At 37.9% G+C, this 24,798-nt stretch overlaps 1 protein-coding gene across 10 annotated transcripts in view; it reads right to left on the bottom strand.

Annotated features, from left to right (window-relative positions):
* PEAK1 (pseudopodium enriched atypical kinase 1) overlaps positions 1-24,798 on the bottom strand; it is a 143,352-nt gene that overhangs the window by 23,184 nt on the left and 95,370 nt on the right. For 8 of the 10 annotated variants that reach the window (XM_075505695.1, XM_075505696.1, XM_075505691.1 and 5 more), the window contains 3 exons: positions 22,651-22,767; positions 20,525-20,721; positions 10,316-11,064 (listed from right to left, as the gene is read on the bottom strand). In XM_075505695.1, coding sequence (XP_075361810.1) covers positions 10,316-11,064; positions 20,525-20,721; positions 22,651-22,767 — 1,063 coding nt within the window. Of the gene's footprint in view, positions 1-10,315; positions 11,065-20,524; positions 20,722-22,650; positions 22,768-24,798 lie in introns of those variants that run through there. The other 2 variants (XM_075505700.1, XM_075505701.1) reach the window with 2 other exon arrangements.

Raw genomic sequence — 24,798 nt, 5'->3', positions numbered from 1 at the left:
CAAGTCACCACCTGTCAGCTGAGTTCAGTGACAGGATGCATGCTCCTTGCCCACTGTAATTGGAAACTGAAATCTATTAGCTCCAGCTGCGTCAAGCTAACACATCATGTCTGCAGTGAGGGGTGTATGTGTGTATGTCAGGGGCTGTTGGCAAGCATACTTGCTGTGGCTCAGGTGATGAATGGAAACTCATTAGAATACGGTAACTTAATTGCTTTCAATCATTTGTCAAGATCCTAAGTATATGTTTTTATTTTGCCATATATAGCTGTATTTTGTTGATACGTACATTATCACCATAATAATTATCCTTATTGTTTGCACTGCTGTAACAACTGGCAGCTCCAACCCCCTTACAATAGCACTGGACAGCCTCTATTAGGGCCTCTGTTCTAAGGCATCTAGTGATTAAAATTACAGCCCTACAAAGACTCAGGCATGTTGACCTTTGCATATGAACCTTAGTTCTACTGACTTCAGTGAGATCATTCAAAGCGTGTAAGGTTAAGTGTATGTTTTAATCTTTACAAGGTTAGAGGCCAAGTATTCAGCTGGTATAACGCACCAACAGGTCTTAACTGCAAAGCTCAGAGGAAGAGAAAATAGGAAGACATCTCTCTTCAGATGAAGTTACAGCTTCCCTTAGCTCATCTCTGAAAGCCAAGGAAAGCCAGATAACTAAGGTTAGTAAAAGTCAGCACTAGTTCTACACAGTCACAACAACCAAGGAGCCCAGATCTCATACTAGCCCTAAATATAAGCATAAGGTGACTTTTCTCCCCATTTCTTGTTTTTCCCCTTCTCAGGAGCTTATGTAGGGTAAGTTATAAACTTACCTTTTACTAAACAAACAAACAAACAAAACCCCCCCCCCAAAACCAAAAAGAAAATGTTTTTCATCTTTTACGTGCTTATGTGGTTAAGAAACATATCATTTAATGGGAGATTTAGTCTTTTATGCTTGTTGATCAGAAAAGTGCATTGTCAGATAATCATATGGAAGTAGACACAAATAGTGACAGTATTTTGATTGTCCTCCTGGTCTTTGATACTGTACATATTTCCATACTTCACAAGCATTTAAATTTCCCTACGTATTATGTACACTATAGCTTAAACTGCCTGTTTATAACTGCCATGTACAAACAAAAAAAATTTGAAAAATTCATTTTCTAGTCAATTTTATTTAAGAGAGGAAAGTAATAATTTTCTGGAAATGTTGATAGTTACCCTCTTTGTACAGTGGCTCTTGCCAATTTAAATTTTCAAATGTATTTTACACTGTTAGAGGTCAAGTGAGTTGTCAATGGAAAGCCCCCCTCCCTTCTCTCAAGGGTTCATAAAGTTTAAAAAAAAACAGTAAAAATACAGCATTAACCTTTGTGTGAAAAGAAAATGTCAGCTAATTGTTGTAGACTGAAGTCCCCAGATGTATTAAATACTTAATACTACACAGAAGATAGAAATAGAAAAGTGTTGTATAGGCTCTACCAGCATGTATCAAATCTGATTGGGATAACAGCTATTAAGGAAAACGAGAATAATTTTGTCTTCTATGCCCTTCAAGTCCATGGCCTTTTTCTTGTACAGCCAGCCATGGGGATAATCAATTCCAATTGCAGAAAAGGTTCAGTGTGTTGTAATCCAGCCTTTAGTTTTTAAAAATACTAACTGACCTAATCCAAAATATAACTCATTCTGAAGGAGTTTAATTTTAAGTTCAAGCTTACTTGCTGATAAGAAAAGTGCAAAGAAGCATTTGCCCTTAGATATTGTACAACGTTTCGTGCTACTCACAGAGAATTTCTAATGCCACCTGCCAGCTAAAAATGATATTCTATTAGGAATATATAATCCACAGAGTATTTGCTCTTAAAACAATTAATACTTCTCAATTTGGTGAATACAAGGCCTTTTTGAAAGTTTATGAAAAGGATTTCTCCTTGCCTATAGAAAAAGAAAAGCAAAGGAAATGAGACTTATTCCTAGTTTCTAATTTTAGTCCTAGGCAGCCTCTTTTTCCTACTTACTTCAGAAAAGGGCTCTCAAATTTATTACTGGAATTTCAGTTAAAACAATAGGAGATAAGCTTTGCAGCTCTCAAAGTCAGCCTTGGTTCACTCATTTTAGAAAATATTGCCAATCCTGGAATTGTGATAGTACAAAAGCACACTTTCATGTGCCTCTGTGGATGTGGTAATGCTTCCTTCTAATTTAGAAATGACTGGCTGTGCACATCTGCACCAAAAGGCATTCAGCTACTGGGGCAAAGTACGCTGCCTTTGCACCCATTCCCTTTTCCTGAGCCAGCAGAATTGGCCTGCAAGGCAAATCTGATCTGTACGTTGCCAGCTGGATCATTCCTAAGAAACGCTTTTCCAACTTACTGAAAACACCCCAAAAGAGAGTTGTCCTTCTCTATCTTCTCCTTTCTCTCTCTTCCTGCTATTCAATCCTAAGTCTATTTTACTTCAAATTAAACTGATAGCCCTTCTCCTAGCTGATATTAAAAAATATTTATTCCCATCCTTTAACATTACACCTTTACACTTACGAAAATGTAACTTTTCCTCTCTTCATTGTTTTATTTTCAAAAATAACCAGCCCTCATTCCTCCTATCGTTATTCCTAACCCTTTCATTCTTGTTGCTCTTTTCTGGATTCTCCCCATTTATTACACCTTTCTGCAGAGTGGTACCCTATAATGACCACAGTATTCCAGTTAAGACCTCTCCAGCATCAAGCAGAACAGAGCTTTATATATAATGATCCTTGTAACACTTCCCAGGGTGAACAAGTCACATTATTACCTCCATTGTTACTGTGGTTCACTTCAGTGAAACCCTTCTGTGTGAAACCCCTGCTGTGAAAACCTTCAGAGCAGCGTCCACTCTAAAGTCTGAATCCACAGCAGAGCCAAACTTTCCCTGATGTCAGTTCTTAAATATGAGTTTTTGTTTCAGATTCCTGTCTTTATATCAACAAACCAAAAATTAAAGACTAAATAGCATTAGGATTAAAATCAATACTAAAATGACTGCTCTCATGTAAACAGTTTTTCCCTCCTTATTCTGCTGTTAAAGATAACCAATAAAGAAAGAAACAATCTCTAATCCCACAAATGCCCAATAGTGATGGCATTTGGACACTTTTACGTCTCTTGTTTAATACAGGGAAGTATATGGCTACATGAACATGCATGCAATATCTACAAAGACAAGAGAGCTGAGATCTGATTTGAGATGTATTTTCTGCTTCTTGCTTTTTGTTTACAAAAACATGAAGTGAGAAGTGGAAGAGGCAGCTGGGTTATTTAAGGCTGATTAAATTGCTGACTATACAAACACTAAAATTTGTACACTAGATGCTTTGTAATTAAGGGGAATGGAAACCTAGGCTGTCTAGAAGCAGCACCCAAAAACTGGAGTATGACAACAAATTGGACACCTGTCTGAACACATAAAACAGTTTCTAAAAAGACAGACCTGCAGTAATGTGATGTTCCTGTAAGCGTCTGGCTACTCTTAAGATTTTTGCTGTGAAATACAGCTGCATGAGTCCAGATAAGTCCTGGGGTTTTAGATTGCAGAGTTCAGATTCCAATTTACCAATATCTTATTAGAATGGGGAAAATGTACCGAAAGCAGTGGAGACAAGCTAAGTTTTCTTATTGATCTGTTCAAAGACAGTTTATACAATGTGAATTTTATTTACTGACAAACTTATTGTACTATATTATAATTTTCTGAGTTACAGCTGCTACTCACAACTCTGGTTTATATTACCATTTTGCAACAGGGTAGTGAATGCTAGTGTTTAATGCTATTAATGGGTAATAATGCTCACCCTAGCATTTTATATTGGAATAAATCCACTATCACCTAAAACTATCAACTGAATGACCAAGATTTAAAATTTTCAAAATGGTTTGAGTTATAGTAAGTTATACAACCAAAGTCTATATTTACATTTTAAAAGATTTAGGGAACAAATTGTGAAATTTGATGGCCTCATTGGCAAGTATTTTAGACTGCTTGTGATGAATTGCTAAAGGAGCGGATACAGAGCTTCTTTTCTGTTTGTGACAGTTAATGCTATGTCAAAACTGTGAGTTTTCTTTGCATGATTTTTAAAGCTTTTGTCTGTTCCAGTCATCTACTCTAAAAAAATATGGAAATCCTGTTGCCTTTTATATATAATAGTATGTTGAATTCCTATTTTTGTGCACAGGAAAAGAAAAAGGTGAAAATACTTTGACTAAAACACCAACAGAAAGTAGGATCAATCAGTCGTTTACCATTTGCTTTAATGAAATACAATCAGCTGAGCTATGAAGGTATGTTACGGGATAACAGCTAAAAGAAAGGTATTGATAAGGGCTTAGCAAGCCTTATTTCTAAAGCTGATACAGAGCTGGTTGTTCAAAACATGAAGCAATGTTGGTAAAAAGCACTTCCATATGATGCAAGAAAGCAATGAGAAAAAAGGAGAGATATGAGTAGGAAGGAACAGAAGGTTTCCATCTTCCTTTTCACTGGAATGCACTGTCATCATGTATCTTTTCTTTAGTGCATCCATATGAACTGAACTTCCGTCACGTTTATAGGGACATGACAGGTTTCTTTATATCCTGCCACTTTAATTCTGCCCCCCACCCCCCCGCCCCACCCTCATCCCTGAGAAGCAAGATTTTAATGTTTCAGAGCTTCTAAAAACTGTTCTGTATTAGCTTTTATTTTTCCTTTATGACTCCAGTAGCCTACTGTGCCATCAGCTGACTTCCACTTTACCAGCAGGGAATCTCATTTCCACTCTGTCCTATGCATTTTACAGGGCGTCAGTGAACTTAAAGTAAGATGAATATTGTGGGAAATGAATTTACAAGTGCTGAAAATGAGAAACACAGAAGATCACAAAGACTGCACCATCTGTGCTACTTCGTTGTATTGCACAGAGGGACAACTGCAAATGAAATTCTGTGCAGAATGAAAGCTTGCTAATCCCAAATTGATAGCTCGTTCTTGGCACAACCTTGTTTTCCAAGGAGGCCAGTTTGATCTCTGATTGACCTCATTTTCTTGATCTGGCCTTGGAATAGAGCTTTGACTTTCTAATGATGTGCCAAAATACAGAATTCTATGCTACTGTGACTGAACTCGGAATGGGCTAAAAGTTTAACGTACATAGCTTTATTTTGATCTGAAGCATGAAGTTCTGGGATGACCTTTAATAACACTTCTGCCAAGAAGCTCCACTAGGAAACTGAATTACCAAAAAAACACCTTAGCACACTGTGACAAACTAAACATAACTAGAAAATAATTGTCAGCTGCAACTAGGAAACTGTCAGCCAAATTCAGCCCAATACTATTTACTTCTGCATTGCTCTATTTTATACTTGGTACAGGAACTGTAGCAGAAATCCTAAAGTTTCACTGCTAGAAGAACTTCTGCTGCCCTGTAGCAATCAAAGCAATAAATTTTAACTGCTCCTTTTGAGCTGTTTGCACCTTTGCAATTCCTGTTATCCTACCTGAACTGCATTGCAACATGTGCCCGTGGCCAGAACACACATGCTGCAGGCCATAACCCTGCTGGTTTTTTATGTCTGTATTGTTCCGTATGGACTCTGAATCATGATTTCTATGTGTTTGTCTACAATATTGTACATTAATTTCCTTGAGAGTTTAATACTGAAAGTGGAAGTAGTTTAGGTCACTGACACAGTAATGATCTTGTCTAACTATTATTCATTCTGAGTAATCTTTTTTTTTTTTCCCATAGAAAAGATCCCTGTCATATCACTGCCTTAGTCTGTGTAGGGATACTAAGAATTGAACTAGTCCAATCCACTTTGTACAAAAAGCTGGTGTGCTCTGCTGCTTTTACTTTAGTGTAACCTTTCCACTACATATTTGGAATTACTGATAAGACTGTGGTTTCAGGGGAATGTTTATCCATATTGTCCCAGATCTACCAACTACTTAGAAGATGGTACTGCACTTAGTGAAGGGACTGGAATTTTATGGAAACCTTTCTTGTAAGGGAACATCTATTTTTCCATTTGGAAAAGTAGTTTTCTGATCACGACTTATTTACTGTTTTTATTCATAATGTTTCGGTCAAAGTAATTTCCACACAGCTTCCTGCAACTTTTTTTGCACAGGATGTTTACTAGCACATTAGGTGAGAGTGAAGCAAAAAGCATAATACAATGCTTTGAAACAACACACCCCTATAAACAATGTTTCCTCTAATATCCACACCAACAGAACAAGTTGTGCTCGTTCTCCACCAAACTTATCAGAGCATCTTTTGCTGGTGATACCACCAGAATGTAAAGGTGCACTGGTACATTCATCTGCACAAAAGGTTCATTCTTCTAAATTTAATTCAGCAGTAGTCAAATGGTTAAAGCTTAATTTTTAACAGTGCTTTTGTAATTCTACTTTTCGAGATACAATATTAAAATGTAATTTTTTTTTACTTATGCATTAAGACTTCTAAAACACTGTTTGGGGGTGAATGTCTTGTTTTCTACAAAGAGAATAATAATTAAAAAATCCCATTATGACATTTTTTCTCAATTCTAATATTAAAATCATAGAACTTAAGAACTGTGTGAATTGTTAGCCAGTGTTGCTTGGGTAGTTCTACAAAACTCAAGAGAGCTACATAAATTTGCACTCTCCGAAGATGTGGCTCCATATACACTTTCAAAGTGTATTTCTAAGACTTGATCAAAAATAACAGGAAGACTATATTTTGGATTCAATAGGCACACCAGTAATTTTAATCTTACTATTTTTGCCATCCTGTTTTGGGGACAAGAGATTTAAAATGGCAGGAATCCATAGCTTATTTGTTGGAGGTAGATGATTATGTAATTTGGCTCACACAAAAAATACCCATGATAGTAAAACTAGTATATTTGTTAAAGCTAAATTCCCCAAATCTCTGTGTAATGTAACAGCAATATGTTGTTACGAGATTTTGTACAAATCTGATCCTGGACTGATGACCTGTAAGTCAAAGATCAACTTGAGGCAAATGTTAAGACAAAGCTGAAATTTACTATAACTGATTTTAGGGGGAAAAAATCTAGTAACCACAGTTTAAACAATGCTATATAATTCAATGTATTAGCATAGAGAATGCAGTAATAAAAATATGCACCAAAGAAACACACAACTGAAGAGAACCCAACCTAGCTGAATGCGTAATACTTAAGATATGTGAAAGAGAAAACGAAAAGACAGCTGTAGTCCCGTATGCTGGTCCTGCTTGACTTTTAAAGAAATCAGAGAACATGTGTAGTGAGGCTATCTTCCTATATCACATTAAGTGCTAGGGAGGGTATTTTCAAGAATAACTTTTCCTCTCATCATAACAGCACAACAGCTCATGGTGACCTCCAGCTCAAGGATATTTTGTGGATACTTCACTCACTCTCAAGACCATCACACCTATTACGTTGCAATAAATGTTGTTAGTCTGAGAACTATTTTTGAGACATCTGAATTATGAGAGAAAAAAATATAGCACATATTTGACCATGCTACATTGCTGTTCTTTCTTCTCACTGGCCTTCTGCAAGAGAAATGTATTTAGGATGACAGTAGGTAAGAAAACAACTACATAGGTCTTGCCTGTCAGGGAATACTTTAAGGGCACATCCATACCGTGCAAAAACGAATCACATTAATGATAACCCAAACGTGCCTATATAGAAAAATACCACTTTGGGTCCTAGAAGCAACCATTTTTGCATCACTGTATTAAACCCCAGAAAACCCCAAAGAACTGAGTAATGCCAGATTCTGTAACTACAGTAGACTGCCAGATATATTCATGGTCTGGTTCTTGGCTGTTTTGTACCACTGGATGTGGCATCCACAAGACATCCCTATTTAATTTCACATCTTTTCAAAAAGAGGTCCTTGATAACTAAAGAAATATAAATGATTATGCCCACAAATCTGCCTTAAAAAGATGCCTTTTCAAGCTTCAGAAGAACATATCAGTTGCACCAATGTTACCTTTTATTTTTTTATATCTTTCTTGTAAACAATCATGCGGGAGTGGTAACAACATTTTGTTCCTGTAAAGCGCCACCCTTCTGAGAATGTCAACATGCTCTATAAGGAATAATCAATTAGGCCTCACACACCTGTGATGGGTAATAAATCATAGAGTCATAGAATAGTTTGGGTTGGAAGGGACCTTTAAAGGTCAGCTAGTCCAACCCCCCTGCAATGGGTAGGGACATCTTCAACCAGATCAGGTTGCTCAGAGCCCCGGTCCAACCTGACCTTGAATGTTTCCAGGGGTGGGGCATCTACCACCTCTCTGGGCAACCTGTGCCAGTGTTTCACCACCCTCATTGTAAAAAATTTCTTCCTTGTATCTAGTCTAAATCTACCCTCTTTTAGTTTAAAACCATTACCCCTTGTCCTATCACAACAGGCCCTGCTAAAAAAAGTTTGTCCCCATCTTTCTTATAAGCCCCCTTTAAGTACTGAAAGGCTGCAGTAAGGTCTCCCCAGAGCCTTCTCTTCTCCAGACTGAACAACCCCAACTCTCTCAGCCTTTCTTCATTAGCAGAGGTGTTCCACCCCTCTGATCATTTTTGTGGCCCTCCTCTGGACCCTCTCCAACAGGTCCACGTCTTTCCTGTGCTGAGGGCTCCAGAGCTGGATGCAGTACTCCAGGTGGGGGTCTCACCAGAGCAGAGTAGAGGGGCAGAATCACCTCCCTCGACCTGCTGGCCATGCTTCTTTTGATGCAGCCCAGGATACAGTTGGCCTTCTGGGCTGCGAGGGCACGTTGTAGGCTCATGTCCATCTTTTCATCCACCAGTACTCCCAAGTCCTTGTCTGCAGGGCTGCTCTCAATTCCTTCATCCCCCAGCCTGTATCGATACCGGGGGTTGCCCCAACCCACGTGCAGACCCAGGAACCTCATGAGGTTCACACAGGCCCACTTCTTGAGCTTGTCCAGGTCCCTGTGGATGGCATCCCGTCCTTCAGGTGTGTCAACCACACCACTCAGCACGGTGTCGTCTGCAAACTTGCTGAGGGTGCACTCGATCCCACTATGTCATTGATGAAGATACTAAACAGTACTGGTCCCAATACAGACCCCTGAGGGACACCACTTGTCACCAATCTCCATCTGGACATTGAGCTGTTGACCACTACCCTCTAGATGCAACCAATCAATCAATCAACCATCCATCCAACCAATTCCTCATCCACTGAACAATCCACCCATCAAATCCATATCTTGCTCATCAAGGGGGGGTATGCTTTCTTTGACCTTCTGTTTCTGTCTGACACACCTGTGGAAGCCCTTCTTCTTATTTTTTGCATCTCTTGCCAAGTTCAGCTCCAGCTGCGCCTTGGGCTTCCTGACCCCATCCCTGTTTTATCTCAGTTTCAACAATGAGTCAGAAGTTCAATGATTTACTCACGGTCACACAGGAAGCCTGACAGAGATATGAGTCTCAGCTGTCTTTCTCACTATCATCCTACCAGATAAGCATTGAGAACTTTAGAGATACAGCACTCAGAAAGAATTACCTATATAAAAGTCCATGAAGTAACAATATCTAGTGAGATAGCGGCCAACTATTCATTAATATATTAGCAGTAAATCTTATTTCTTTTATGTGTTAGCTGAAGAATAAACTAGACAGAAATCAATTGTTTGTTTAGTAAAAGGCCACAAAACTAACACTGACAAGTTCCACTTTTTCTTTAGTATAGCTTATAAGGCAACACTGATGGCTAGACAGAGCTTTTGAAAGGCTAGTAATGAACACTGGTGAAAATATAAGACCTTGTATGGGAACATAAAGATATATTAGCCTAGAATTTACATTTAAAATTACATGGCTCTGAACATGGAAAACTTCGAAATCTTTCCTAACTAAGAGGGATGATTTAGTATCATCTGCATGCAGATGAACTGAAGGATTTTGCAAGTTTCCAAAAAACTGCTGACGGGTTAAAATAATACAGCTTTTTCTTCAAAACTTCATGGTAAAGACTGAGTTGTGTTGATTTTGTTTTAATAATTTTGGAGCTGCAATAAAAACAGATGAAACGAACAGCAGATACCAATGCCACACATGGTTCTTGATAGAAGGAAGAGTCTGTATCTTGGGAATCTTACTTTTCACACAGTGCTGCTGCAAGCAGCACACACTTATATTTGTAGGACCTATCACTACTGGGTGTGTTGCAGATTTTGGTTATTGTTGTTACATTTTGTCACTGATGTCTAGGGTTACCATTCTTCAAGCCCCTCTTACCTTGACTGCATAATTGTTGAGAGGATCTTTTGCATAAGAAGCTGGGTAGTAAACTGCATCGCCTGCCTCGCAGCATGGCTTGTCACTGGTTAGCCTGAAATCCGACCAGCTGTCCACCCCGAATCGCAACTGGTCTTTTTGTCCAGCCATGAACAAGTCTTCACATTTAAGTGCGAGCTTCTTCAGTGAATCAGCATGAAGGCTTCGGATTTTACCTACCACCTCTTCTCGGTTTTCAATTCCTCGATAAAGTGCTTGCCTTTGCGGCTTCTGGACACCTTTGCCCTGCTTAGTCTGCGAGATGCGTCTCCCTGTTAGAGACTCCATGCTATTGGAACACCGGTCCTTAATACTGATAGTGGTTAGGCTGGAAACACTGTTAGTTGCTGAGGTGGTTGCCCTTAGTTTTTCTGTAGGTCTGTCCAAGGAATCTCCTGACTCATTGTCCAGTGCCTTGAGTTCCAGGCTGACAGAAGAGCAGGCACTGCTTGCTTCCCAGTTGGTGTCAATGTCATACGTGGGATTGGCCACAATGCACAGGTTATTCTCCAGAGCCTGCTTCTGGAGATCTCTGGGAGTCGGCTCTGTGTTAGCTCTCAAAATTGTTTTCTTTGGCAGTGGAGGTGGTGTTGGCTGTAAGTTGTTCATTGTTTCTTGTTCTACTAGTCCTCCAAAGGCAATGGCATCATCCAAAGCTCCCTTCGGTTGCCTCGGTTGTTTCGGAGGTATCATGGCTGCTCTAGACTGACCTGTATAATAAGAAGATAATAGTAATAGAAGATTAAAGTACTTTGCATCTGTGGCCCATATTTGCACTCTGCAAAGAAGTTTAAGGCCAAAAAAAAAAAAGCTGACTAGGACTCCCCCAATATTTGAAGAAAACCTAAATACATATCTGAAAAGATGTACTAATTAGAAAGCAAAATGACCAAATCAGCATAATGTATATATCATCACATACAGCCAGTCGTTATTTGATCTTGGCCTATATATTAAAATCAATTTCAGTGCTAGCAATGCTGGCATTTTAGATCGCATGGGATTAATGACAAAAAGCGCAAGCAAAACCCAAAAGTAAATTTTGGCACTCTGGCCAAATTCTAGTTTCAGTAATTACACCCAGCCTCCTGTAATTCCTTCTGCAGTCAATCGACTATGATATCGTTCCTTACTTCCTATTCAAATGTGCTAAAACTATGGGTGGATGCTGTTAAGTGGCTCTGCGTACTGTTTCTTTGAGAGGTGAATTTCTCTGGCAGGTGAGGTGATCTTTTTTAATATATCCTTATAATGGTCTGTAAAGCGCTTGGGATCACCTGGATTTGAAATGTGCTAAAGAGGCTGAAAGCATTATTTCAGAATGTAAACCAGAAAACTTCAGACACAAACAGTGTAATTTAGATACCTTGGCAGTCAGATCGGAAAGTCAGGATTGCCCTAGCAGATCCACTAGGTGAAAACAAGGAAGTTTTAAGCCTACTTTCACTCAAGTTGACCAGTGTGTTGTCACTGCTTTCAATGAGAGTAGAATCATATTTTGAGATTACAAAAACATAAATATGTTTTACCCTGCCATTTAACACCCACACCCCTCCCCCCGCACCCCCAACCATAGCTTTCTCTAATACATTTCCCTTACTCACTTGCCAGGAGTACCTTTGTTGGCAATATTATGTTCATAGATAACCTGACCTAGATTCAGTCAAGAGTTTCCAAATGGCAGGTTACATACATGAAAGCACAGGATTTCCACTGACAGACTGGTTTCAAACATTTGTGTGCTTCTAGGGAAGATAAACTTCCTGTCATGTGTTTTGGATGGCTTTTAGAGAGGACAATTATGTTTTATAACTGCCAGAGTCCTTGGAAATGAAGAATAAATAAATGACAATAATACAAGAGAGAATAAAAAACAATAAACAGACAATACAAATGACTGACTTGCTGCTCTGGGACAATTAAACAGTTGTTACTCATATCAAAATGAGATTTTTCCACTCTTAATAATCAACTGCTATTTTCAGAGAAATTATTTTATAAGTTTTCTACTACTCCTGTGAGGTTCATTGACTATCATGTTAAGGTAGGAAGCCAATTTTTACAGTTGCAACACAGCAGACATGAAATGGATGCTCTGTATAATTGCAGCTGAGCATCTTTTCTAATAAGGGAACAGCAAGTAGAAAGACACTACGACTATTTGACTATTTATAATATGTGCTGAATCCTTGTAAAGAGAAGACTGAACTGGAGTGCTGAACCAAACTGGGGGATCTCAGATTCAGATTTGAGTTACATCACTTTGGTCCATAATTAGTAATGGCTAATGACTTTGCAGTCTATGAAAGGAAAAAAAGATAGCTTCCTTTACACTTCAAGATATGTTGTTACAGTTTTTATGACTACTACAGGATCTAATGTCTTGGCCAATACGCACAAAAACCTGGAACACTGGGTTAGAATGCTGAAAAGGACTTCCTAATTTCAGGACATCAGAGAAGACTGTATTTTTAAATGTGTCCACAAACAGAATAGCCTTTGCTCTTGAATTCTTAACAATGATTCTCTTTTCAGTCATTCCAAGGAGATGACATCACAAGTGAAAGTTACATCTCTATCTTTTGTTTAAGCTCAAGAAACCCGCAGAAAAGCCTTATGGATTTTGTGATAAGCCTGGATATTTCAGTTTTTTAAAAAACTAAATTTTGAGCAGGAAATTCCATTAGTTTGTACATGCCTGATCATCAGGGAAGATTGCATAGGACTACTCCCCTGGGTCATCACTTTTTAGCTCCCACAAAATAAAATGTAAAAGGCTAGAAATATTGGAAAATGCCTGCATATCTCTCTCAAATCATTGTCAAGGTTGCTTACAAAAATTTAACACTCAGGACCCTCTACTGCTCCTTTCTGATCTTGGTATTGCAGTGAGCATGCTCTACAATAGCAGCTCTTCCTCTCACCATTTGATATGCTGCAGCATATAACACTGGTGCCAGTTGAGCAGTACAGGAACTCTATCAGAATGGTATCTTTTGCAGAGACGAAGAGTGGCATGATTCAGAGTCAAAAGCAGAATTGATGTCTGCATGCCAGACACACACATCCAGATGCCACAGTCTTTTGGTTAATCCTGAGACAATTTAATTTCTACTTTGTATCCAATTTTCTTACTCATCCAAACATGTGTCCTCTTCCACAATTGCTTACTCTTACAAAATCTGTGACCTATGTACTTCTCCCCCAGCAACATTCTGCGTTAAAGATCACTTGCCTATTTTCTCATTCTTACCCTCTTCCCCACTATGCTAAAATAGCCTAACTGCTAGGGTTTTGAGAAAGGCTACTATATCAAGAGGCAGTTTCCTAATATGCATTGCTTGTGTGACTTGCTAATCCAAGGACTGCACAGATGCTAGAGGGAAACAGCAAGAAAACAAATTGGAGCAAGATGCGCATCTCAAGCAGTAGCAGCAGAAGCCCTCTCCAAGAAAAGTAAGATTTATAATAGCGTTTCTTCTTGATTCTCTTACTTTCTGTCTGCTTTAATGGCCCTGTCCTCCAAAAGCCATTCATACAGAAAAGAGTGTTGTGACTGCAACCAGTGACTTTTGCTAGTTGTTGCTTTTGAATAGCTATTGGAACTGTGTCATCAAAACATAACTGGAGAAGGTTTTCATAACCAGAAGTTGTCTTTGCAGATGTGTGGTGGGGGTGGCAGGATGCAGAGAACTGCATGTACAAGTCATTATGTAGTTACTTTTTCAAGTATTCTCAGCTGAGGAAAATGAGTTTGTAAAACATGACAAGTTACAGTATAGTTTCTCTCCACAGGAACAAATTTTCCATATTGAAATCTATCCATCTCTATCACATGTTTGAAAAGCTTCATATCTGGACTGTTTTTATGCTGAGTTCTTAATGCTGTACATTTCTTTCATGCCCATTGGGCCAGTCTTTCCAGCTCAGCTTTCCCCAAGCATGGCATGATACTGCCTGTCCCACATTTTTTTAAATTCATTGTCTAGCAAGAAAAAGGTGGTCTTAAATTTTGTCCCTGTCAAAGGCACAAGAATGTTCTTTTGCATACAAGTACTGGCAGACCATTTGCTTCTTTTTCTTGCCTATCATTTCCTTCTCCCCTTGCATGCTTTAAACCCATCATTTCCTTACCTACGGCACAGACTCTCCAATACTACAAGGTTCAGCCTGAGCTACACTCTTGGGAGGCAAATGAAAAGGAGGAACAGGCACAATACTAGGCTACTGCTTACAGAGATCTTTGAAGTGGCTTCCAGACTATTCAAAGACAGAAAAAATTTAACTCTTTATAGACAGCAGCTTTCTAGAGAGCTTTAAGTAATTCCACAGTTCAGTAACATCTTCCATTGTAGAATCTCACTACACTATTTAAATATTAATACTTAAGTCTCCAAGTACCATGCAGAGGTCTGAAACGCTAAATCAGCCCTAAAAAAAGGCATTTAAATTTTATTTTTCCAGATAACTTATTTATCATCAGACTTTGCATTGCAACCTGTTTATGTTAGCTCATGAAACTATCAAATCTGACACACTGAGCTCAGGTTTAATTCAAATTTATGTTCCATAAGCATGTTTTTCTTAGTGACATGCATAATTATTGTTTAGATTTCTTGATAGTCCATGTATCTTTCTTTTTTGCTTAGACCAGATCAGCAGTATACATTGTCAAGAAATTTCAGAACTGTGAAGGAAAGTGCTTCTTTAATTGGGAAAACAACTACTGGTGAATTAGGTAAACCAAGTGGGTGATATGCTGCATGCTTCCATCCTTCCTTGAACAGAACTATTCCCGAGACATATACTGCTCTACAATACATAACATGTGTTAGTCCAATACACCAATGAGAGCAGGCTTGTTCTGTACTTTCTCCAAACTAATTTTACTCTTGACGTAGTAATCTATCCTACATTCCTTTTTATTCTTGGAAGTGTTTTTCTGATTATATGCCATTACCATCTCTCATCCAAGGATAACGTTCCTTGTGGGAAGATGTGAATTAGAAAACAGCTGAAAACAACACTCTAGTATTCACAGCAGTAACTAGACTATTGCCATGATTACTAACTCTGTTCTCAGTTTTAGTGACCCTTATAGTACTCCTTAATCCCTAATCCCCTAGTGCAGGGATTTAGATGAATGAACAGGACCCAGAGGGCTAAAATGGCGAAAAGGACTGTCACCTCTGCCATTCGCCAACTTATCACATCAGTTTGACAAAAATTCCATGTTTTGCATTGCCAAGAACAGCAAAAAATAATAATCATGCATGTACAACATGGGTAACCAATCTTCCAAGACCACATATCTATCAAAACCCCAACGGAACTGAAATCAAAACTGTGGACTCTCTACAGTGGAGACCAGCAAGAAAGAGGAATTTCAAGGGGCTCTTATGTGTCTGCAGGAAACCCAGTGTAAGGTAGGGCTGGGCTGATCACACAGCTGGATCTTGGAGCAGTCCAACAGTGTTGGCTTTGGCAGCCTCTGCTGACCTGTTTCTCCCCACAGCCAGAAATGCAGTCAGATGTCCCAGTAATTCTCATGTCAGTACATCCCCATTTCCCAAAATCCACTTAAAAAGTCTGATTAAAGTATTCACGAAGTAAAATCCACAGGTTGGCCACCTCCACTGTACAAATTTCCCCTCCCTACCCTTGTCCTAGTACTTTTTCCCCCCCCTTGTACTTGGATATTGATCATCCTTTGCATTTTTCTTATAATACAGGGCCTGGAAAAGATTTCTCAGTATAAGTAGCAGATCAATTATACTGATCTTTAATACCAGTACAAAATACATCATTCCTTAATAAACTCTTCCCCTGACTGATAAAAATAACCAAATCATGAAAAAAACCACAAATGCATAAAAGTATGTTCTAGCCACTGCAAAAGCAACCAGCATACTTCACAGCCCCAATTCCAACAAAAGCAGTACAACACTGTTCTATGAAACTATTCAGTACACGGATTTACACAAACATGATCATTAATCCTGTATTATACTCAGTTGTTTACACATTTATTGTTAATTTAATAGATAAAAACCCTACCAGAATGATAATATATATAACAGAAAGGAAAGCTAACATTTGTTAAGTAACATTCATGATGCAATTCCAGTTTTTCACCAATAGTTTGAGACTGTGCACAGAACTATAGTAAGACAGGCTGCAGGTACTACATAAATAAAAACTTCAGATGCAACAGCTTGTCTGCCTTGGTGACTTGTCAGGTCTTGCTACCCATCCTCCATTACACCATGTTAAAGATATTACCTGTACTAATTATATATTATACAAAATGCCTCAGACTGATACTATAATCACTGTCACTGAACAGTCAGTTTTAGTCAACAATGATTTCATTAACTTACTTGTAGCCTGGGTAAAGCACGCTGCCCTGGTCTAACTTACTGACTGAGGCAGTACTCCACAGCAGATGCTGTGACTTGGGATTTTTTCCAATGTCAACAATCATAAAACCTAGAAACTTAGCCTCCTTTTTTTACCTTTTTTTTTGGGGTAAGGAGAAAAACAGCTGATAATAAAATAACCTATTCTTTTTTAAATGATAGAAATACTATCCTGAGTATATTGAGAGTATCTTAATCTACTTACAGCGATGCAAATTCAATCAAGTCAATTTCCCCAACAAATTCAGACAAAGGTAGAAAAGTTTAAAGATTTGTAAAGGAAAGGATTTTAATCATTTGGTCTATTGTCTTCCTTATCATAAGCTACAGAGTTTACCTGAATTAACTTCTGTTAGAATAAGGGCACACCTTAAAAAAGAAATATCCAGGCCCTACCTTAGACATTTGAACATTTCTTTCTGCATCTAGATTCAACTGGCGGCCACTGGATTTTGTTAAATCTGTTGATTGTTGATACCAAAGGTATCCCTCATCACAGTTCTGCTCACCACATGAGCATCCAAACCATGATCAAACCAGACTGTTTCTTTGATAAGCTAAACAGATTAAGCTGTTTGAATTAGTCACTGTAAAGTGCCTGTCACAATACTAGGCATTTTCAAAGCTTTTCTTTAGGGCCTGTACAATTTTTTTTTTAAACATTCTTCTTAAACTGTGGTCACAGGGCTTGACTATGGCCATTGCAGTTGCAAGGTAAAAATGAGATATACATAACCTCTCTACTTCTATTGAAGTTTTCTCCTGTTTGTACACCCAGGAACATACTGGGCTCTTTTAGCCTATCATCATGGTGGGACCTCAGGTTTCCTAAAAGCCCCAAGTTTTTTATGTTGTAATTGACTCCCAGAGGAGAATCCTCTATTGTGTAAGGCTTGCCTGCATTTTTTTTTTTTGAGTCCTAGATGTATGATTTTACCTGTTAGATGAACTAACAAATACAGCCCATATGTTATACATGAGCTATTCTCAAATATTGCATCTGCAATTTGGTTCCTGACACATACTTGCTGGCACACTTGCAGTTTTTGCCGGCAGGCCCATAAACTGATGATGGGACAACTCCTGTGGGAGCAGGGGAAGGCCAAAACCAAATATATTTGAGGGCAGTACCTGATATAGACTACGACCTGACTGCAGATGAAAATTTACCAAAGCTTGCTATTATTTCTGTTCACAAAATTTCATGTGACATGTCACAACTGAAGATTAGACATTTATCAAAGGACATAATATTATCTGCTTTTCAATAAAAAACATAGAATATGTATTAGATTAGTATTTAAAAAGTGAGTATTGTGCATTATGCTGCAAATTGCGATGTTCACATGATATATTTTACAAACTACAAACTGTATGTAGCTATAAAAAGGTAACTGTAGATACAGTTGCAGTTGAAGCAAGAGTCAAAAGTAACGTAACTTAATTATATTACATATTCTCATAATATCCTTTCTTTCAGTTACACACATCAGTATTTGTTAATTCTACAGCATATATGATTTTGCTGCTTAGGTGATGTAAGATATGAAAACAAGTAGGAATTATTCCATATCCCTACCTAGTAATCCCTTGATAGCTATCTGAATTAGAAAGTGAGGTTGCTTGAATAAACCAGAAAAAGTTTCAACAGCAGCCAGAGAACTCAGTGCCATTTAGGGTAGCACTGCTTTTAACAACAAGCAGCAAGCTTGCCAAGCCAGACCAAGTCAAGCCTAAAAGTTAATTTAACTCTTTCATACCTAAAATGTACTTTGGTGACAGCAAATCTGAAAGTGACCCAAGGATGAGGAGAAGATTTTGAATAAAATGCTAAGGGCTTCAGTTTTATACTGTTTTACAAAGGAGCATTGACACACAGGAACAACACTGACAAAGACGAGGACTGATGGAAGTGATCACAGAATCACAGAAGTGTTTAGGTTGGAAGAGACCTCTTGAGATGGTCAAGTCCAACCTTCCCTGCTCAGGCAGGGCCAGCTGGAACAGGTTGTCCAGGACCACGTCCAGTTGGGTTTTGTGTATCTCCATGGAGACTCCACAACTTCTCTGGGCAACCTGTTCCAGTGTTTAACGGTATTTTATTGCATTTCCCATGAGTTTACTACTCCCAGTTTGTGAGATGCTGTGGGAAGGACAGGGATCGATGGACAGAAGCACATCTAACTCTGTATGATGAAGCAGTTGCCATCAGATGTAACATCTTGCATAAGAAAATGGAGCTAAATTGAGTAAAGATTTAAACAGAAGATTCACAATATCATTACTTTGGCTATGAAATGCAAGTAATCCCTCGACTGTATGAGCACCCTGGCTAAAAAATAGCAATCTCACCATGAGGAATAAGTGGTATTTCATACATGAAATGATACCTTAGCTTGATCCTTTTATATGTCAGTCTGGTTAGGAACATGGGCTAATCATGCTATAAATAGTTTTGATGTAGCTAGATCTACTGCCTGGATTCTATCTGTAATATAGCCATGTCCTAAATACAGAAAATATATAGATACAGATATATATGTATATCTCAATGAATTGAAAATAATTCATTAGATCTTTGAATAATTCACCATAAAAATATAAATTTCAGTTTTCCTCCTTGAAGTTAAAATTTCTTGGTAGATGTTAGTATCACTCTTGGGCAGGATATTTTTCCTCTTTATGCTTTATAAACAATACCTAATTAATGTTTCATTAGCAGAGCACACTAATAAGTTCACCACTAATTCACATTTAAGCAAAAAAAAGGAACAATATCACTAAATGTCTAAAGAATGTATGCACCTGAGGGTTTAAAATTTAGTCCTTGATCCCTCAAACCTGTGTGGACATGCCAAGTCCCTGTACTTGTGAGCCATCTCAATGCAGTCAGTTTACTCTTGTCCAAACGCTTAGTAAGTTGGTATACTTACAGGACTGGAGCATTACTGAAAAACATGTATTCAGATATTCTTGAATAAATAAATAAATCAGAGATTTTTGTTCTTCTAGAAAAGCTGGCTGTAGGTATTCCTGAATTTGCAGTACTTCAAATCAAAATGCTTTAGAAAGTTAGGCTGATAATATTGATACTATGTATTGGGAGATGCTTATTTGTCTTGCTCGCTTATCTTGCAGAGAAGCCCTGCATCCATGTATCTTTTCAATATGAGTCAGGAATTCAGTGATAGTTGAATAGACTGTGCAGTACCTTCACGACATTAATATCTTAAACTTTTCTGAAGGAGCAAAAGTAAACTCTCAGACTAGGATAAGAAAGGTTTTAGTCAACAAAAGATGACTACAAATATTTTAGCAGTTACTCTTATTGATACTCTAAAATAAAAAGTCCTATCTTTTGTTGAAGTTTGGAAAAATACTGAAATCTACTTAATTTTTTTAAAAAAAATTAGGTAATTTGCTCTATATTTTAAACCTCTGATAAAAATTACTAGATAAAAATAGATAAAACAATGTGTCTTTGAGAAGTGTTTGAGGTGTTTATCATTAAGCACAATTAAAAGATAGTTTCAAAATCATAGGAGAGAAGAGTTTGTTGAATCTTCACTTTCTTGGTTGCGTATCTCAGAATGAGACATCATAATTTTATTTTTTATAAATTACTAAGTTTGTCTTTAAAAACTAACCTTATGAAAGTGTATTGAGCTGTTCAGAAGACAAGGTTCTGCACAGCCTGGAAAGATCCAAAATCTGATCTAATTTAAATTTTCTTCTATGAGAATACACTTACCTAAATTGCTGTATGTAGCACTGCAAGGATTTAAGTCAGGAGAATTTGAAGCTTCTTCCTTTTCCTCCTCCCCTTGTGGGACACGGACAGAGGATACTGGTATGACTGAGGCACTGCCGCCATTGTCCTGCTTCACAAACACGGCTCTAGGAACACGAGGGGACAAATCCTCCAGTGTCGTATCATCAGGCACTTGACTGAAACAAACAAAACAAAATCACCTGGAGACCAAAGCTGGATACTAAATCCTACTCGCAAAATACTAGATTAGGCATTAAATATCTTCAAGGAAAGGGAATGAACTGCTACAGAAATAAGCTCCTTTCGCCCTCCTTTTTTAAAGAACGACTTTCTACAATATTTATTTTCCTTAATAAGAAGAAACAACTTTTGACTGAAATACTAACACGTAGTAGTTGATGCCTTTCATGCAAAAGGGATAATAAAATGTTTTACAGCTGACTACAATCAATATATGTATGCATATATATATGCAGGCATGATTCTGCATAATCCTACAAGGACTCATAGGGCAGCAGCAGAGTTTAAGGTGCTTTTACCAATCAGAACAATTCTGCTTTAATCAAAGATGCCATGGTATAGCAAGGGGGCTGTTAAGTCTTAATAAATGTATAAAACTTTAATGATACATTTTCATATACTGGTAGGATTTTGGGAACTGACACTTTGGGAAACAGACCAGTAGCTCATCTAAGACAGTAATCTATTTCCCATATAAAATTCTCCAGGATTAAAATCCATCTGCATTAGGCCAATTGCAATAGGCCATGAAGACATTCCTCTGTGCTTGCTCTTAGCTATGAAGTTTTAATCAAACTGTGATGACTTATAGCACAAAACTGTGAAAATCAGGGATTCAGTCATTTTCCATGGATATATTTATTGCAGTATGATTTAAAAATTATGCGTTATATATGTGTGTGTGTATATATATATATAAAATGTTCAGGTTTATTCAAAAAACCCCAATCCTATTGAAAACATAGCAGCAATTATCAGTAATATGCCACATAAAACATGTCAGAGCAAAAATATTTCTGTGCCTTTATGCTCTCTCACTCACAGAAACGAATACTCGTTATAGGCCAAATCTCAAGAGCATATGTCCTACTCACTACTTCTCATTATTACAGCCTCATCAAACAGAACAGCAAGAATTTTAAGTACTTGTGATTTCCATAAGGGATAGGAGTAACACACTTCCTTCAAAAGATGATCACCACATCATATATCTGTATAGATATTTTTGTGGTAAAGATTTAAAACTTAACATAACTTCTGATGAACAGAAATAAAAATTATGCCTTTTTAAGTAGGCAGAGCAGCTGAGATTCCGTAATACAAATCCTTAAGTGGAAAGAGAGATTATATCCTCAAAGAGTTAACAGAAATTATAGGCCAATGTCTCTCTATGCCAAAGTCAAAATACTGAAAATTATGATACACAATCTTCTAGCAATCCCAGACTACAAAGATTAAAACATGCCAATACTTTGCATAACACAAGACCCCATGTACGGTGCAGCGCACACATGCTGTTTCTACTCAGACTCATGAATTTTAACTGCAGGCTGATACAAACAAAACTCATTAGAACTTGTTAGTAAAAGAGAAAAAATGGCATAAGTTCAAGAAGATGTAATCTTTAATCAGCATAAATTTTTTGTTCATTTTTAGTACCATGCATAGGAACGGTGTGAAGAACATTCCATGTGCCATAAATATATCCACATTAAAGAGTTAACCTCATATAATTTCAGAGTAAAGCATACATAAAATTAAAGCAGTAACAAGGCTGTCAAGATGATGAGAAATCAAACTGAAGACTTGTAGTTGCTGTAAATCATATACATACCTGCATTCCTCAGTAAGAATGTTTTCTTTAAGAAGAAATAGGTTCTAATAGATTTACAGTTCTGTCATTGCCACAAACCAGGACTTATCCTATCTCAAAGTAATTTTTTAGTATTGGTTGGTGAGGTACAGAACATACTCATTCTCCAAACCAGACACATGCAAGCACATACACTAAACCTAAGCTCAGAAGCATTTTGCCAAAGTAAACCAACAGCTAGAAAGGAAGAAAGAAAAAAATACCAACTCACCCACTGTACTCACTCACACAATTCCCCATTAAAGGAAATTCTTTCAGGGCCTTCTTGAGTCTTTTAATCATGTCTTGAAACTCTGGCGAGCCATTGATTCCACAGTGTTCTGATGTGCTACAAGTTGTGCAAGCTGTAAGCAACAGGGCTGAACTCTGCACAGAGTGATACACCTACTGCACCTTAATGTTTACCTTAGGGGGTTGGTCCCAGGGACTTGCCAAAGCGCCCCAGGAAATCAGTTAGTTACAGCCCTGCCTTCTTAACTCTTCCACCGCCTTCACGGATGAAAAATAGTTCACAGGCTACTACATCACTGTTTTGGTATGACAACTATGGTCTTAGTCATGTTAATTAGTTAAGGAAAAGCAGGTTCAAATTTCAAAAGGAGTTTTAAGAACTTAGACTAACCTACTGTTAAAAGTGAGTATCTCAAATCTGTATTCCAACCAGTTTTAGTGTCTGAATCTAATACATTTTAAATCACAGCAATTAGACGTCAGGCCATGAAATCTGTGGGGAAATGCTTCCCTGTAGTTTAACAGTAAAGACGGAGAGATTAAGCATATATACGCAGTGCAGTGACTCAGTGAGCAAAATGCCAACCCGTAATCAGCGCCGACAGAACACAGAAGGAACAAAAGGGGAAAACATCCTCACTCAGTAAGCTACAAGAACCAAATTCCCAATTGCTTTTGCTTCATGAAATAGACTAAACAGTTAAAACTACTAGTTTTCAAGAAAAGTAGAGCAGCTGATAAACAAGCAGTTCTCTGAGATTAGAACCATTAAAGCCTGATAACTTCGTAGCTGCTTGTGGATAGCAAGTGATACTAACAGCTATCTCCTTATTTGGGATATTTATAGATATTTTGCCAGGATGGATTCTTTGATGCCTTGCATAAGAGCACATACTTAGTTTTTACCATAATGGGCGCAGCCTCGATTGTCCAAGCCTTTTTCTTTTCCCTTTTTTATTTCAAAAACAAACTTCATAGGAAATGAATTACCTTAGAGAACTCTGCTCCTCAGGCACATGTGGCTGAAACTAAACAACTATTCAGTTAATGGAGGGAGCAGCCCTTGGCACACAGAGAACACATTTGTTTTCCTAAGAAGCTGAGATTATATGCTGCAAAAAAGCCTTGCCATAAAAATGACTGTCCTTCAGATAACGTGCCACTGAATTCACATACTTGTCATTCACATGTGCACAAGCTCAAAATTGTTTTAAAAGTGTTTTTTTTCTGCAGGGACAAATGCCCTTAACTCCTTCCCTCAGGCTCTCCTCCTTCACACAGTTTTTGGAGGATAGTCAAAAGATTATGTGGTCTAACTTGCCTTGGTCTTTTGGGAACAGTGAATCCAGAAAGCAGACTGCTTAGTGTCTTAATTTTTGTAAGGACAGTGGAATCACAGCTATTGCGTGACCTGTATTTTCCTCTATTTAGAGCATGCCTTCTCAATTAGAGTGATTAATAAACAGCAATGAATATGAGGGAGATAAAGTGGCATACTTATAAGAATTGATTCTGAGAGTGCATTCCTGAATTAGGGTCAGATCTAGAGGTCAAACTGAGGGAGTACAGTTCTGTGTAAGACAGCACATAAATTCAAGTGGCAGAAATTAGTGACAGAAACATAGAGAAAAGCTGATGTGGCCTTAGACCCATCTGAGACTCTGATCTTGTCCCTGAGTGGACATCAGCAAAGCAATAATCAATGGTACTCGTACAGTTTGAGATGAGAGCACCCGACACAGAAGATTAGTTTCTACACAAAAAAATATCTGTGGAACTTGTAGATATATTTAGTTTCAAAGACATCCCTTTGAAATCTCCTCAGGCCCTACACTTTTAAGCTAATAAAGCTAATATAAAGCCTAAATTGACTGAATAATGCTTGAGGAAAAATGCAGAGACATTAATGGCTTGAGGGTGGTCAAAGGCCACCTTACAGAGGAACTTCCACTCAGAACACAGACCACTTTATTTTTGCAAAACACTGAGCAAAGATGATCAGTGCCCAGGTTTCAATCGGAGTACATTATGGGTACAGAAAACCCATTCCAGTGGCTCATGCAGTTCAGTTCCTCATCACCACCATTAGCCAGAAAAAGTCACTTAAGAGGAAAATGAAAGAAACTTC

The sequence above is a fragment of the Mycteria americana genome, chromosome 6 (genome assembly GCF_035582795.1).
Source record: "Mycteria americana isolate JAX WOST 10 ecotype Jacksonville Zoo and Gardens chromosome 6, USCA_MyAme_1.0, whole genome shotgun sequence".
NCBI classification, from domain to species: Eukaryota; Metazoa; Chordata; class Aves; order Ciconiiformes; family Ciconiidae; genus Mycteria; species Mycteria americana.
This window is presented reverse-complemented; position numbering and strand designations above follow the sequence as displayed.